The 15886-nt window shown below is 49.3% G+C and overlaps 1 protein-coding gene across 2 annotated transcripts in view; it reads right to left on the bottom strand.

The window, feature by feature from the left end:
• Positions 1-15886, bottom strand: part of shank2a (SH3 and multiple ankyrin repeat domains 2a) — a 97545-nt gene that overhangs the window by 61739 nt on the left and 19920 nt on the right. For both annotated transcript variants that reach the window (XM_081373265.1, XM_081373264.1), the window contains 3 exons: positions 7383-7534; positions 3354-3521; positions 280-396 (listed from right to left, as the gene is read on the bottom strand). In XM_081373265.1, coding sequence (XP_081229391.1) covers positions 280-396; positions 3354-3521; positions 7383-7534 — 437 coding nt within the window. The remainder of the gene's footprint in view (positions 1-279; positions 397-3353; positions 3522-7382; positions 7535-15886) is intronic.

Genomic DNA, 15886 nt, shown 5'->3' with positions numbered 1-15886 from the left:
AACTCATTTGAAACTTATAACTCATGACTGCTCAAAACAGTCAACATTTATGAAACCTACACATTTTTTTTTTCTAACGAAACAACATCAATATTACTCTGTAAGGTAATTACACTTCCAAGGAAATAAACTGAATTTGCGTGTGTGCATCATTCTTCCTGACTCACAGTTATATAACAAAAGCCCACTTAAACACAGACCAAAGTTCAGTAGTTTACCTGTTTACTAAACAGTATATAATGAAATGCTGTAGGTAAGTTTACAGCTGTGAACACACACCTGGTTGTAGAGAGCACAGATGTGCAGCGCCGTGTTTCCCGAAGCGTTCTGTGCGCTCATATCTGCTCCGTAAAACAACAGATGCTCGAGGTGTTGGACATGACCGTGTCGACAAGCCTGTTAGACACACACACACACACACACACACACACACACACACACACACACACACACACACACACACACACACACACACACTTTGCTATCGTCATGGTGACATTCTATATATAGACTGTTATTGTTTTATATGGCTAATTATCAGGGCCGTGCAGAGACCTCTGGAGGGGCAGGTGCTCAAAGTATAAAAGGGGGCACATGGAACAAGGCTTTAAATAGGGCTGTGATCAAAATACAGTAACAGGGTTTTTACAGCCTCAAAATGAGGCGGAGGTGGTAAAAATCCTAATAATGTATTTTAATAATAAGATAATTAAATTCGTATGTTTTTGTAAATCATCATATAGCCTAATGTGTTTCCCACATTATTTTTGTTGGTGGATCTTGGTATCTGTAGGGGGGTCCGGGGGCATGCCCCCCCGGAAGAAAATTTTGTACATTTTAAAGATAAATTCATTAATCTGGTGCACTTTGAGTCACCCGAATCCACTGTTAAAAATAAATAATCCACCCGCAAAACCGCCCATATTCTTTGATTTAAATATCTGCATCTGATCATCACATTACAATTATTCAAATTCTCAGTGTTAAGCATGATAATATGGTAACATATCACACTGAAGTAGGCTGATTTAAAACGAACATTTATTTAAAATAAAAGTTCTTCTTTTGGCAAAATTGCATTTCCTTAATAGCCTAAACAGAGGCTTTACTCCCTTCAAACTTAAATTGTCAATGTTTCATTACATCACTTTGAAAACACTAATTTTTTGTACCTTTTAAAAAGGGCATTTTTCCACTAATTTTATTAAATGTATGCTCCATCTTTCATTTCAAATTCTCAAATTTGATCAATATATTCAATTAAAATAATAAGACACTAGGCGCTGTTACCAATCAAATTAAATAATTAACATTGAAAAATTATAACTGTATTAATTTGGATTATTTTAAATATTTTTGAATATACAAATAAGGAATGTTGAAAAGAATGATACTTTATTAGACTAAACCGCCAGTAGGAGGCGGCAGGCGACCGTCTTAATGAGCGAGTCATTGAGTCATTCATTCAAACGATTCATTCAAACGGCTGATTTATTCAGAATGAGGCAGTTTATGAATGGGTAATTGAATCTTTGACTCAACCGATTCGTTCAAAATGCTGGATCATTCAGTAATGCAACAAGTGTTGCTGTGAGATTCGCGATTGTTCTGCAGTGATCTTTGTTTGGAACTATTTTCGCTGCTGAAACATAACAAAAATAGTCATTGCGTCTAAAATGTAAATGACTTAATTTTAACTATTTGTTTATTGACCTGCTATGAAATCAGTCTCGGTTTCAATCTTGATGGCATTCAGGAAAACAGTTACTTCTATAGCCTAACCTTACACACAGCAATATAAACAACATCTCCGCATGCTCTCTTCACGTCGTCCTTGTAAAATAATAATAAGTAAACGAACATCAAAATCACTTCGCTGAGAATGAAACGCCACTTACCAGCAGCCGCAGATTTGAAGACATCCTCTGGTAGTGCGCATAGCCGCGCGAAATAAAAAAAAAATGTGCGTGCAGCGTGAGGAATGAGGTGAAAGGTCATCATGTGGGTCATTTTATTTACGGCTAAATTATTATTAATTAATTAAATAAATATATTTGTTTGACAGGGAAGCTGTGCGCAAACAGGAATATATATTATTTTTCAAAAATAGAAAAAAGCACCCCAGAAAAAAGGGCACTTTCTCTCCATGAATAAAAAGGGCAGGTGCTCAAGCCCCCTTTGATGTCTATGTGTGCACGTGCCTGCTAATTATACATATTATTGACTTATTGAGATGGGCGCCCAGAGGGTTTCTTGAATAAACTACTTACTGTCCAGCTTGTGTAAATAGAACATGATCTCTAATATGTTCAGTAGCTGCTTTATTGATCGTTCTGTCATTGGTTTGTCACTCGTTGATTGTGAATATTTTTTCTGGTTTTAATGTGTTTATGCTCTTTGTCTATTTTGTTTGTTGTGCACTTGTTCTTGTTACACACTGTTATAATCTTTGCACTACAAAATATTGTTCAGTAATATACACTATATTGCCAAACGTTTTGGGACGTCTGCCTTTACATGCACATGAACTTTAATGGCATCCCATTCTTAATCTGTAGGTTTTAATATGGAGTTGCTCCACCCTTTGCAGCTATAACAGCTTCAACTCTTCTGGGAAGGCTTTCCACAAGGTTTAGGAGTGTGTTAATGGGAATTTTTATCCATTCTTCTAGAAGCGCATTAGTGAGGTCAGGCACTGATGTTGGACGAGAAGTTTTTATGGACCTGCTTTGTGCACTGGAGCGCAGTCATGTTGGAACAGGAACATCACCAGACTGTTCCCACAAAGTTAGGAGCATGAAATTGTCCAAAATGTCTTGGTATGCTGAAGCATTAAGAGTTCCTTTCACTGGAACTAAGGGACCAAGCTCAACCCCTGAAAAATAACCCCACACCATAATCCCCCCTCCACCAAACTTTACACTTGGCACAATGCAGTCAGGCAAGTACCGTTCTTCCAGTAGTGAGGAAATTTCATGAATGGACAGCTGGCAACCTATCATGGTACCACGCTTGAGTTCACTGAGCTCCTGAGAGTGACCCATTCTTTCACAGAAGTGTGTAGAAGCGCCTGCATCTCTAGTGCTTGATTTTATACAACTGTGGCCATGGCAGTGATTGGAACAGCTGAATTCAGTGATTTGAAGGGGTGTACCAATACTTTTGGCAATATAGTGTATATAGGCATATAATATGTGTCAATAATAACTTTGTCGTGATAAAACTGAGTAAATATTGAAGTATAGTAATATGATTGAGACTAGTGTGACGGTGGTGTATCCTAGTCCTTCTCTCTGTAATAAAGCTGTGGGTGTGTAAGAACACACATCGCTGAACACATCGCTGAAGTTCACCTGGTGGATCTCATGCCATCCGTTCTCGTCCTGACAGCAGACGGAGGCGTGCTGGTTCAGCAGCAGCTCACAGCAGTGTGTGTCTCCGTCCGCCAGGACCGTGTGATACAGTGCCGTCAGACCACGACTGTCTCTGTAGTCCGGAGACGCGCCGAGCTCCAGCAGAGTCTGGAACAGGGAACAGGGAACATACACCATTCATCATTCTGCTTTCTCATCTGCAGTATCAGTTCCCTGAAACAAAGTACCTTTTGGTGACTCATTATTATTTTATAATTCAGATCAAGTTTCTTTGTATTGTGTTCTCTTTCATCATCTCGTGTTCGAGATCCACTTATGGGAAGGGCATCCGCACCTGACCTCTGCAGAAGCATCCAGTTGCACGCAGTCTGGCATGACAGACAGAAGCTCGTGTCCAATGCCAGCTAAAGGACCCGTGTATAAATCACCTGCACGCACTATCTTTACTCAGTTCATGCACAGCTCAAATGTTTTGCTGACTTCACTATAGTCAAAAGGAGGAAATATCTATTTCGATCAGCCTCCGCCAGGCGTGATAGTCAGAACGTTGCCTTTAGTTGCAATTTATTCTTGGTTTGCAAGCCACCCACGCTCGCTACCTGGATTTTTCTCGGGCTGCCCGTCTGTGTCTGCGCTTTCACCTCTCCTATGGATCAATTTAAGCTCTCCGCTCCTGCTAAACCGTCGGACTCGCAGTCGTGTGCATGCCCTGCCGCCTGCTCATTTCCGCGAGGGATACCCATCCCTTCTGCGTAGTATGCATGGGGTTAAAGCACGCGGAACAATTGCTTTCTCTACCAGAAAACTGCAGCCATTGCCTCGCTCTACCTAGGAAGCTCCTTCGTCGTAGGCTTAAGGTTGCCTCTACCCAAAGCACGGACAAACAGTACGACTCGGATGTTGGAGTGGGAGAAAGCGTTGCAGCTCTGGGGACATCAGTTGGGCTGACCAGTCTGACGAGGGCTTATTCGAGGGAATCCTTCCTGGGATTTCCTCGCTGGACTATGAGCTGCCCGGCTCAGGATTGGACGAGGACCCCGCTATACTCGAGGGCTCGGATGACGAGGAAACCATCCGGTCTGCCCAAGTTCCCCCGGTTAGCGGCTCAGCTGCACTGCTGCCCGCGGTCCTTCTCGAGGTGTGTGAGCGGCCACTCGTCTCAGCATTGAATGGCCGGCTCTCCAGAATTCCGGCGACTAAGAGAGGGATGTGTACGACGGCGGTGGGAGTGGTACCTCTGCATCAATGCCATCAGGGTTTCTACTCCCGTTATTTCCTGATTCCAAAGAATCATCGCTTCATCCTATTCTGGATCTCAGAGTGTTGAACAAACATTTGAGGAAATACAATTTCAAAATGTTAACCCTCTACCACCCATGTTAATGTTAGCTCTCTCTCCAACTGTAAAACAGAACGATTGGTTCACATCGATCGATCTGAAAGATGCTTTTTTCCACATAAGCATTTATCCTCCACACAGGAAGTTTCTTCGTTTTGCCTACCAAGGCATATGTTACGAGTTCACAGTGCTTCCGTTTGGGCTCTCATCAAGCCCAAGAACATTTTGTCTGTGTGTGGAGGCAGGGCTAGCTCCACTGAGAATACCAGGGCTAAAAATCCTGACATACATAGTCGATTGGCTGATTATAGCCGGTTCGAGAGATATAGTGATGCAAAACACTGCCCTTGTGCTCATTCACATCACAGCGCTCGGCTTCAGAGTGAATCTGAGCAAAAGCAATTTCACTCCCGCTCAGAAAGTTATTTTTACTGGGGCTGAAACTGAATTCAGTTACAATGTGCATGCATTCCTCACAAGAGCGCATTCTCTCCTTAATGAATTGCCTCTCACAATTTGTCTCACATCAGTCTTATGGCTTCGGCAATACATGCTCAGAGAATGAGGGCGTTCATCACAGTATTCATCTCAGCCCTTTACGCGATCTCCGCCGCTCTGTCACAGTGGCACGCTCGTGAACAGCAGCGCTGCGCACTGGAGGAATGCTGAGTTTTACGCGCATGGGCCCTCTCATTGGGGCTCCCCCCACGTTATTGCCACTATTCAGAGTGCCAGAGCCTCTTCTACACGGCCCCTATAAGATTGTAAGTGGCGTGTGTTCAAAGAGTGGTGTGAAGGGCAACGGTTAACATCATATCAGTGCTCAATCGCTGATATTTTAAGCTTTTTCCAGGACCTTATGGATGGTGGAAGATCCTCTTCTACCATTAAGGTCTATTTCACGAGTTCACATCTACATATAATTAATACAATAAGTTAATGCGTATTTGGCGTGCTGTCCGGGGGGAGGGCTCCGAGCTCGGAGTTAGGCCCGAACCCAAAGTACTCCCCCCAGTTGGTAAGAGTACATGGAAATGGAAGTGTAGATGGAACTGGAAGTGAGGAGATGGGGTGGAGGAGGGATGCTGACAAACTTTCAATGAACAGAGACAGGTCTGCTGTGAATTTATACTCTGTCATTGAGTTGATTACTGATTAATCAACAGCTGTGCATGATTTGGTTAATTATCTGAACCTGCTCCTCCCGAACTTTGTTAAATAAAACCTCATTTAGCGGCTATCGCTGCAAGTCATGTGGGGTTTGATGCCGCTACAGTGGGGCAACACCCCCTTATTTGTAGATTCATGAAGGGCGTGCGCCACTCTCTTCCAGTCACGAGAAGTTCCTGAGTGGGACATCTCTTTGGTGCTGGAGGTATCGTCTCAACAGCCGTTTGAGCCCCTGGGAAATATTTCCCTTAAGCTTCTGTCTCTCAATACAGCTCTGCTCCTGGCCTTGGCGTCAGCCAAACGTGTCAGTGATTTGCATACACTCTCTGTTCATTCCTCATGCATTAAATTCTCTCTCAGTGGAGATAAGGTTTTTCTCAGGCCCAACCCGGCCTTTATGCCAAAATGCTTCCTGGTGTTCACGTGTGAGGTGATTGAGCTTTCCGCTTTTCACCCACCTCCTTTCTCCTCCACAGAGGATCAGAGGTTGAACTCTCTGTGTCCTGTACGTGCCTTGCGGATTGAAGCACCAGCTTGTTTAGAAAAAGCGACCAGATTTTCATCTCTTGGGCATGGCAATAGGTATGACAGACAATAGGTATGGCTGCCTCTTGAACTCTGTTTAAGGGAGTTTCCTTGCAGGACATATGTGCTGCTACAAGCTGGGCTCCTCCCCATACATTTATCAGATACTACCTCGATGTCACCAGGACCCCAGTGGCTCATTCTGTCTTGGGTGTGGGCTCTTCATAGCCTCATGCTCTTAGGCCCTATACCCCTCTTTAAGCCTGGGCTGCCTAGCCCAGCCTAATTATGTCACTAAGCATGTTTTGAACCTGCACCTGGCAGCATATAATTCATCATTATGAGTGTGGTCAGGTTTATTCACGAATGCATGTTACCACATGTTTTTCTTTGTTGCTAGTGTGGCACCCTCACCGTGTGTGGTTTGTTACTTTGTGACGTGTCATGCACCGTCTTTCAGGTGACCGTCCTCTATCTCCCACTGGTTGATCTCAAACACGAGATGATAAAAGAGAACAATAGGTTACTGTTCGTAACCCCGGTTCTCTGAAACATCGAGTGAAGAGATCCACCAAGCTTGCTCCGCTTGCTGCACGAGAAGCTAAAATGCTCACTGAGGAAAGATAGCGCGTGCAGGTGTTTTATACACTTGGTAAGGGGGGTCCTTTAGCTGGCATTGGACACGCGCTACTGTCTGTCTCATCAGACTTAAATACTGCAAAACAAAAATACTGCAAACCATATAATAAATAAATATAAGATAAAATAGAAATAGAAATAAAAAAATATAATAAAGAAATATAAAATGTATTTCATATAAATTTGTCTGGTTTTCTAAAAGGCAAGTACTTGCTTTTACTGATCATATGCTTAAATGCCAGCAAAAATAGATAAAATAGAAGTTGTTAGAACCTTATAAATAATGCAAAATTTGTGTTTTAATAAGATGAATGATTATAATGCATGTTGTATACCTTGATCGCTGGCTGGTTTTTAGCGCAAGCAGCTTTATGAAGAGCCGTCATGCCGTCTTTATCCCTGAAGTCCAGATGAGCTCCTCCGTTCCTCAGAGCTTTAATAAACTCCAGCTTATTCTCCAGCTGCGCCGCACAGGTGAGTGGAGTCTCTACGACACACACACACACACGTCAGGTACAGGGAATGAGTCGGATGGTCAGGTACGGGGAATGAGTCGGATGGTCAGGTACAGGGAATGAGTCGGATGGTCAGGTACAGGGAATGAGTCGGATGGTCAGGTACGGGCGAATGTGTCGGATGGTCAGGTACGGTGAATGAGATGGTCAGGTACGAGGAATGAGTCGGATGGTCAGGTACGGGGAATGAGTCGGATGGTCAGGTACGGGCGAATGTGTCGGATGGTCAGGTACGGTGAATGAGATGGTCAGGTACGAGGAATGAGTCGGATGGTCAGGTATGGGGAATGAGTAGAATGGTCAGGTACGGGGAATGAGTCGGATGGTCAGGTACGGAGAATGATTCGGATGGTCAGGTACGAGGAATGAGTCGGATGGTCAGGTACGGCGAATGAGTCGGATGGTCAGGTACGGGGAATGAGTCGGATGGTCAGGTACGGGCGAATGTGTCGGATGGTTAGGTACGGTGAATGAGATGGTCAGGTACGAGGAATGAGTCGTATGGTCAGGTACGGGGAATGAGTCGGATGGTCAGGTACGGGCGAATGTGTCGGATGGTCAGGTACGGTGAATGAGATGGTCAGGTACGAGGAATGAGTCGGATGGTCAGGTATGGGGAATGAGTAGAATGGTCAGGTACGGGGAATGAGTCGGATGGTCAGGTACGGAGAATGATTCGGATGGTCAGGTACGGGGAATGAGTCGGATGGTCAGGTACGGGCGAATGTGTCGGATGGTCAGGTACGGAGAATGAGTCGGATGGTCAGGTACGGGGAATGAGTCGGATGGTCAGGTACGGGGAATGAGTCGGATGGTCAGGTACGGGGAATGAGTCGGATGGTCAGGTACGGGGAATGAGATGGTCAGGTACGGGGAATGTGTCGGATGGTCAGGTACGGGGAATGAGTCGGATGGTCAGGTACGGGGAATGTGTCGGATGGTCGGGTACGGAGAATGAGATGGTCAGGTACGGTGAATGAGATGGTCAGGTACGGGGAATGAGTCGGATGGTCAGGTACGGGCGAATGTGTCGGATGGTCAGGTACGGTGAATGAGATGGTCAGGTACGGGGAATGTGTCGGATGGTCAGGTACGGGGAATGAGTCGGATGGTCAGGTACGGGGAATGTGTCGGATGGTCGGGTACGGCGAATGAGATGGTCAGGTACGGTGAATGAGATGGTCAGGTACGGGGAATGAGTCGGATGGTCAGGTACGGTGAATGAGATGGTCAGGTACGGGGAATGAGTCGGATGGTCAGGTACGGTGAATTAGATGGTCAGGTACGGCGAATGAGTCGGATGGTCAGGTACGGCGAATGAGATGGTCAGGTACAACGAATGAGTCGGATGGTCAGGTACGGCGAATGAGTCGGATGGTCAGGTACGGCGAATGAGTCGGATGGTCAGGTACGGGGAATGAGTCAGATGGTCAGGTACGGGGAATGAGTCGGATGGTCGGTACGGTGAATGAGTCGGATGGTCGGGTACGGGGAATGAGATGGTCAGGTACGGCGAATGAGTCGGATGGTCAGGTACGGGGAATGAGTCGGATGGTCAGGTACGGGGAATGAGTCGAATGGTCAGGTACGGGGAATGAGTCGGATGGTCAGGTACGGGGATTGAGTCGGATGGTCGGTACGGCGAATGAGTCGGATGGTCGGGTACGGGGAATGAGATTTTCAGGTACGGCGAATGAGTCGGATGGTCTGGTACGGCGAATGAGTCGGATGGTCAGGTACGGGGAATGAGTCAGATGGTCAGGTACGGGCAATGAGTCGGATGGTCGGTACGGTGAATGAGTCGGATGGTCGGGTACGGGGAATGAGATGGTCAGGTACGGCGAATGAGTCGGATGGTCAGGTACGGGGAATGAGTCGGATGGTCAGGTACGGCGAATGAGTCGGATGGTCAGGTACGGCGAATGAGTCGGATGAGTCGGATGGTCAGGTACGGTGAATGTGTTGGATGGTCAGGTACGGTGAATGAGATGGTCAGTTACGGCGAACGAGTCGCATAGTCAGGTACAGCGAATGAGTCGGATGGTCAGGTACGGGGAATGAGTCGGATGGTCAGGTACGGTGAATGAGATGGTCAGTTACGGCGAACGAGTCGCATAGTCAGGTACAGCGAATGAGTCGGATGGTCAGGTACGGCGAATGAGTCGGATGGTTAGGTACGGGGAATGAGTCGGATGGTCAGGTACGGGGAATGAGTCGAATGGTCAGGTACGGGGAATGAGTCGGATGGTCGGTACGGCGAATGAGTCGGATGGTCGGGTACGGTGAATGAGATGGTCAGGTACGGGGAATGTGTCGGATGGTAAGGGAACTTAGGCTGTTCGTGGAAATGTTCCCATTCATTTAAGTTGCCATTGTCAGCACTAGCAATCGGAGGGATCTCGGCTCCAAAAGGACGCCCACTTGCCGCTAGAGTTAACGGTCAACTGGACACTTTGCGTTATCGAGGGGTAATGCGTGATAATGCGGGGCATTGACCCTGGGGCCCTGGGTGGACACCTGTAGGGGGCGATCTCGCTCCACGGTGGTTTCTCCAGAGGGTCAACGATGTCCACTTTGACATATGTCCTAAAACTGCCCTTATCATCCCCCTTACAGCCCGCCACCCCTCCCCCCACCCGCCCCACGCCATTGGCCGTCATGGGATGGGCGGGGCTATCCACAGAGAGCCTTTTTGTCCCCTTCCAGATTATACACAGCCAGGGGGCGGGGATCAATCCCGAAAACGCCCACTGACCACGGACAGCCTAAAAGTCCCCCTTACAGCCTATCTCCCGCCCACCCGCCCCACGCCATTGGCCGAAGTCATGGGATGGGCGGGGCTGTCCACGGAGAGCCTTTTTGTCCCCTTACAGCATATACAAAGCCAGGGGGCGGGGATCAATCCCGAAAACGCCCTCTGACCACGGACAGCCTAAAAGTCCCCCTTAATGCCCATATAGAGCTCCATGCTCCGGGTGTGGGGCCACCAGTTACCCCAGAGTATGGAGCCCCAAGTCGGCTTCGTACCTGAGATATGGCCACTTCCAGTGGAACTTTGACCGGGTGTATCTTGAGAACGAAGCCGACTTTGAGCTCCATACTCTGGGCATGGGGGGTGCCAGTGGGCCCCCCATGACCCCAGAGTATGGAGCCCCAAGTCGGCTAGGATTTTGAGTTATGCCCAGTCAAAGATGGGACTTTGACCGGGTGTATCTTGGGAACCAAGCCGAGTTTGAGTTCCAAACTCCGGGTGTGGGGAGGTACCCATGGGCCCCCCATGACCCCAGAGTATGGAGCCCCAAGTCGGCTAGGATTTTGAGTTATGCCCGGTCAAAAACAGCATCCCACCTGCAACCTATTTAGTTACAGATGGGACCTCAAAACATCCCACCTGCAAGTTATTCGACGGGGCCCTTGTGCGCTCCCCGTGGACAGTGATATTTTATGCTAATTTTGCACAATTAATGGGTGAAATGTACATTAGTGTGTTGTACAGTGTCCCCTGACTGGTGTACAGTAGGTTTGACCCCAAGCAACCACTTTTTTTTATTAAATATGACCTTTTAATGCAATGTCCACGGACAACGCAAAGGGCCTCCGTCGAATAAGTTGCAGGTGGGCTCCGAACTTTGAAGGGCCATATCTCGGGAACCCGGCCGGCTAGCGACACCAAACTCGGGTCAAAGTAGGGTCCCAAGGGGCCCTCTCCAACGGGCCCTAGCCCGAGTCTCTAGCGGCCCCACGGTCCGAGATACGGGGCCCAACAGGAAAGGGTGCACTTGAGAAGGAAGGGTCCCAGTGGCCCGGGACTCTGGTGTCTGAGAGGGCCCCTAGCGGCCCCTCACCACCCCAAAGGACGATCCGCTGGGACACGCCCTTTTCGAGATATTGACCATTTTGTCTAAAAGTCCCTTATGTATAACCGGGTGTATCTTGGGAGTTAAGCCGAATTGGAGCTCCAAACTCCGGGCACGAGGAGGGCCCTTAGGGCCCCTTCTGACCCCACCGTCCCCAGCTCCTGGGACCTTCCAGTTCCGAGATACGGCCACTTCCGGTCCAGCTTTGACCGGGTGTATCTTGGGAACCAAGCCGAGTTTGAGCTCCAAACTCCGGGCGTGGGGAGGGACCCAAGGGCCCCCCATGACCCCAGAGTATGGAGCCCCAAGACGGCTTCTTTCCTGAGATATGGCCACTTCCTGTGGGACTTTGACCGGGTGTATCTTGGGAACCAAGCCGAGTTTGAGCTCCAAACTCCGGGCGTGGTGAGGGACCCAAGGGCCCCCCATGACCCCAGAGTATGGAGCCCCAAGTCGGCTCCGTTCCCGAGATATGTCCACTTCCTGTGGGACTTTGACCGGGTGTATCTCGGAAAGCACGCCGACTTTGAGCTCCAAACTCCGGGTGTGGGGAGGGACTCAAGGGCCCCCCATGACCCCAGAGTATGGAGCCCCAAGTCGGCTTGGTTTTGGAGTTATGCCCGGTCAAAAACAGCATCCCACCTGCAACCTATTTAGTTACAGATGGGACCTCAAAACATCCCACCTGCAAGTTATTGGACGGAGCCCCTGTGCGCTCCCCGTGGACAGTGATATTTTATGCACATTTTGCACAATTAATGGGTGAAATGTACATTAGTGTGTTGTACAGTGTCCCCTGACTGGTTTACAGTAGGTTTGACCCCAAGCAACCACTTTTTTATGAAATATGACCTTTTAATGCAATGTCCACGGACAGCGCACATGGGCTCCGTCGAATAAGTTGCAGGTGGGATGCTGGGTTTCGACTTAGACATTTTCAGCTGTTGAATCCCTGTAACCAATTGTGGATTTCAGCATATCTGCTGAAGGACAAAATTCCTTACAGGAATTTGAAAATGTCTAAGTCTAAACCCAGCATCCCACCTGCAACCTATTTAGTTACAGATGGGACCTCAAAACATCCCACCTGCAACTTATTCGACGGAGGCCCTTTGCGCTCCCCGTGGACAGTGATATTTTATGCTAATTTTGCACAATTAATAGCTGAAATGTACATTAGTGTGTTGTACAGTGTCCCCTGACTGGTGTACAGTAGGTTTGACCCCAAGCAACCACTTTTTTTTATGAAATATGACCTTTTAATGCAATGTCCACGGACAGCGCAAATGGCCTCCGTCGAATAAGTTGCAGGTGGGCTCCGAACTTTGAAGGGCCATATCTCGGGGACCCGGCCGGCTAGCGACACCAAACTCGGGTCAAAGTAGGGTCCCGAGGGGCCCTCTCCAACGGGCCCTAGCCCGAGTCTCTAGCGCCCCCACGGTCCGAGATACGGGGCCCAACAGGAAAGGGTGCACTTGAGAAGGAAGGGTCCCAGTGGCCCGGGACTCTGGGGTCTGAGAGGGCCCCTAGGGGCCCCTCACCACCCCAAAGGACGATCCGCTGGGACACGCCCTTTTCGAGATATTTACCATTTTGTTTAATAGTCCCTTATGTATAACCGGGTGTATCCTGGGAGTTAAGCCGAATTGGAGCTCCAAACTCCGGGCATGAGGAGGGCCCTTAGGGCCCCTTCTGACCCCACCGTCCCCATCTCCTGGGACCTTCCGGTTCCGAGATACGGCCACTTCCGGTCCAGCTTTGACCGGGTGTATCTTGGGAACCAAGCCGAGTTTGAGCTCCAAACTCCGGGCGTGGGGAGGTACCCATGGGCCCCCCATGACCCCAGAGTATGGAGCCCCAAGTCGGCTTCTTTCCTGAGATACGGCCACTTCCTGTGGGACTTTGACCGGGTGTATCTCGGAAAGCACGCCGAGTTTGAGCTCCAAACTCCGGGCGTGGGGAGGGACCCAAGGGCCCCCCATGACCCCAGAGTATGGAGCCCCAAGTCGGCTCCGTTCCCGAGATATGTCCACTTCCTGTGGGACTTTGACCGGGTGTATCTCGGAAAGCACGCCGACTTTGAGCTCCAAACTCCGGGTGTGAGGAGGTACCCCTGGGCCCCCCACGACCCCAGAGTATGGAGCCCCAAGTCGGCTAGGATTTTGAGTTATGCCCAGTCAAAGATGGGACTTTGACCGGGTGTATCTTGGGAACCAAGCCGGGTTTGAGCTCCAAACTCCGGGTGTGGGGAGGTACCCATGGGCCCCCCATGACCCCAGAGTATGGAGCCCCAAGTCGGCTAGGATTTTGAGTTATGCCCAGTCAAAGATGGGACTTTGACCGGGTGTATCTTGGGAACCAAGCCGAGTTTGAGCTCCAAACTCCGGGCGTGGGGAGGGACCCATGGGCCCCCCATGACCCCAGAGTATGGAGCCCCAAGTCGGCTTGGTTTTGGAGTTAAGCCCGGTCAAAAACAGCATCCCACCTGCAACCTATTTAGTTACAGATGGGACCTCAAAACATCCCACCTGCAAGTTATTCGACGGAGCCCCTGTGCGCTCCCCGTGGACAGTGATATTTTATGCAAATTTTGCACAATTAATGGTTGAAATGTACATTAGTGTGTTGTACAGTGTCCCCTGACTGGTGTACAGTAGGTTTGACCCCAAGCAACCACTTTTTTTATGAAATATGACCTTTTAATGCAATGTCCACGGACAGCGCAAATGGCCTCCGTCGAATAAGTTGCAGGTGGGCTCCGAACTTTGAAGGGCCATATCTCGGGGACCCGGCCGGCTAGCGACACCAAACTCGGGTCAAAGTAGGGTCCCGAGGGGCCCTCTCCAACGGGCCCTAGCCCGAGTCTCTAGCGCCCCCACGGTCCGAGATACGGGGCCCAACAGGAAAGGGTGCACTTGAGAAGGAAGGGTCCCAGTGGCCCGGGACTCTGGTTTCTGAGAGGGCCCCTAGGGGCCCCTCACCACCCCAAAGGACGATCCGCTGGGACACGCCTTTTTCGAGATATTGCCCATTTTGTCTAAAAGTCCCTTATGTATAACCGGGTGTATCTTGGGAGTTAAGCCGAATTGGAGCTCCAAACTCCGGGCACGAGGAGGGCCCTTAGGGCCCCTTCTGACCCCACCGTCCCCAGCTCCTGGGACCTTCCAGTTCCGATATACGGCCACTTCCGGTCCTGCTTTGACCGGGTGTATCTTGGGAACCAAGCCGAGTTTGAGCTCCAAACTCCGGGCGTGGGGAGGTACCCATGGGCCCCCCATGACCCCAGAGTATGGAGCCCCAAGTCGGCTTCTTTCCTGAGATATGGCCACTTCCTGTGGGAATTTGACCGGGTGTATCTTGGGAACCAAGCCGAGTTTGAGCTCCAAACTCCGGGCGTGGGGAGGGACCCAAGGGCCCCCCATGACCCCAGAGTATGGAGCCCCAAGTCGGCTCCGTTCCCGAGATATGTCCACTTCCTGTGGGACTTTGACCGGGTGTATCTCGGAAAGCACGCCGACTTTGAGCTCCAAACTCCGGGTGTGAGGAGGTACCCCTGGGCCCCCCACGACCCCAGAGTATGGAGCCCCAAGTCGGCTAGGATTTTGAGTTATGCCCGGTCAAAAACAGCATCCCACCAGCAACCTATTTAGTTACAGATGGGACTTCAAAACATCCCACCTCCAAGTTATTGGACGGAGCCCCTGTGCGCTCCCCGTGGACAGTGATATTTGATGCAAATTTTGCACAATTAATGGGTGAAATGTACATTAGTGTGTTGTACAGTGTCCACTGACTGGTGTACAGTAGGTTTGACCCCAAGCAACCACTTTTTTTATGAAATATGACCTTTTAATGCAATGTCCACGGACAGCGCACAGGGCCACCGTCGAATAACTTGCAGGTGGGATGCTGGGTTTCGACTTAGACATTTTCAGCGGTTGAATCCCTGTAACCAATTGGGGATTTCAGCATATCTGCTGAAGGACAAAATTCCTTACAGGGATTTGAAAATGTCTAAGTCTAAACCCAGCATCCCACCTGCAAGTTATTGGACGGAGCCCATGTGCGCTCCCCGTGGACAGTAGTATTTTATGCAAATTTTGCACAATCAATGGGTGAAATGTACATTAGTGTGTTGTACAGTGTCCCCTGACTGGTGTACAGTAGGTCCAGTAGGTTTGACCACCACTAAACCGTTCAAAGCCGGGGGCCCCTTTTTCTGAAAAAGTTTACTTTTTCGCGAATATCTCGAAAAGTACCCGGCGAAAAAATCTCAAACTCGGGTCTATGGTAGGTCTCGAGGGGGCCTATCCAACGGGCCCACCCCCGTCCCCGAGGGCGGTTGGGTCGGGGAGCTACGGCCGGTCAAAGTCGCAGCTGTTTTGGCTCATATCTCGGGAACCCCTGGGTCCACTGGCCCCAAACTCTAATAGTTTGTAGGGCTGGACGAGGCCTTTCGAATGAGCC

Source organism: Scardinius erythrophthalmus (genome assembly GCF_964197995.2).
Source record: "Scardinius erythrophthalmus genome assembly, chromosome: 8".
NCBI lineage: Eukaryota > Metazoa > Chordata > Actinopteri > Cypriniformes > Leuciscidae > Scardinius > Scardinius erythrophthalmus.
This window is presented reverse-complemented; position numbering and strand designations above follow the sequence as displayed.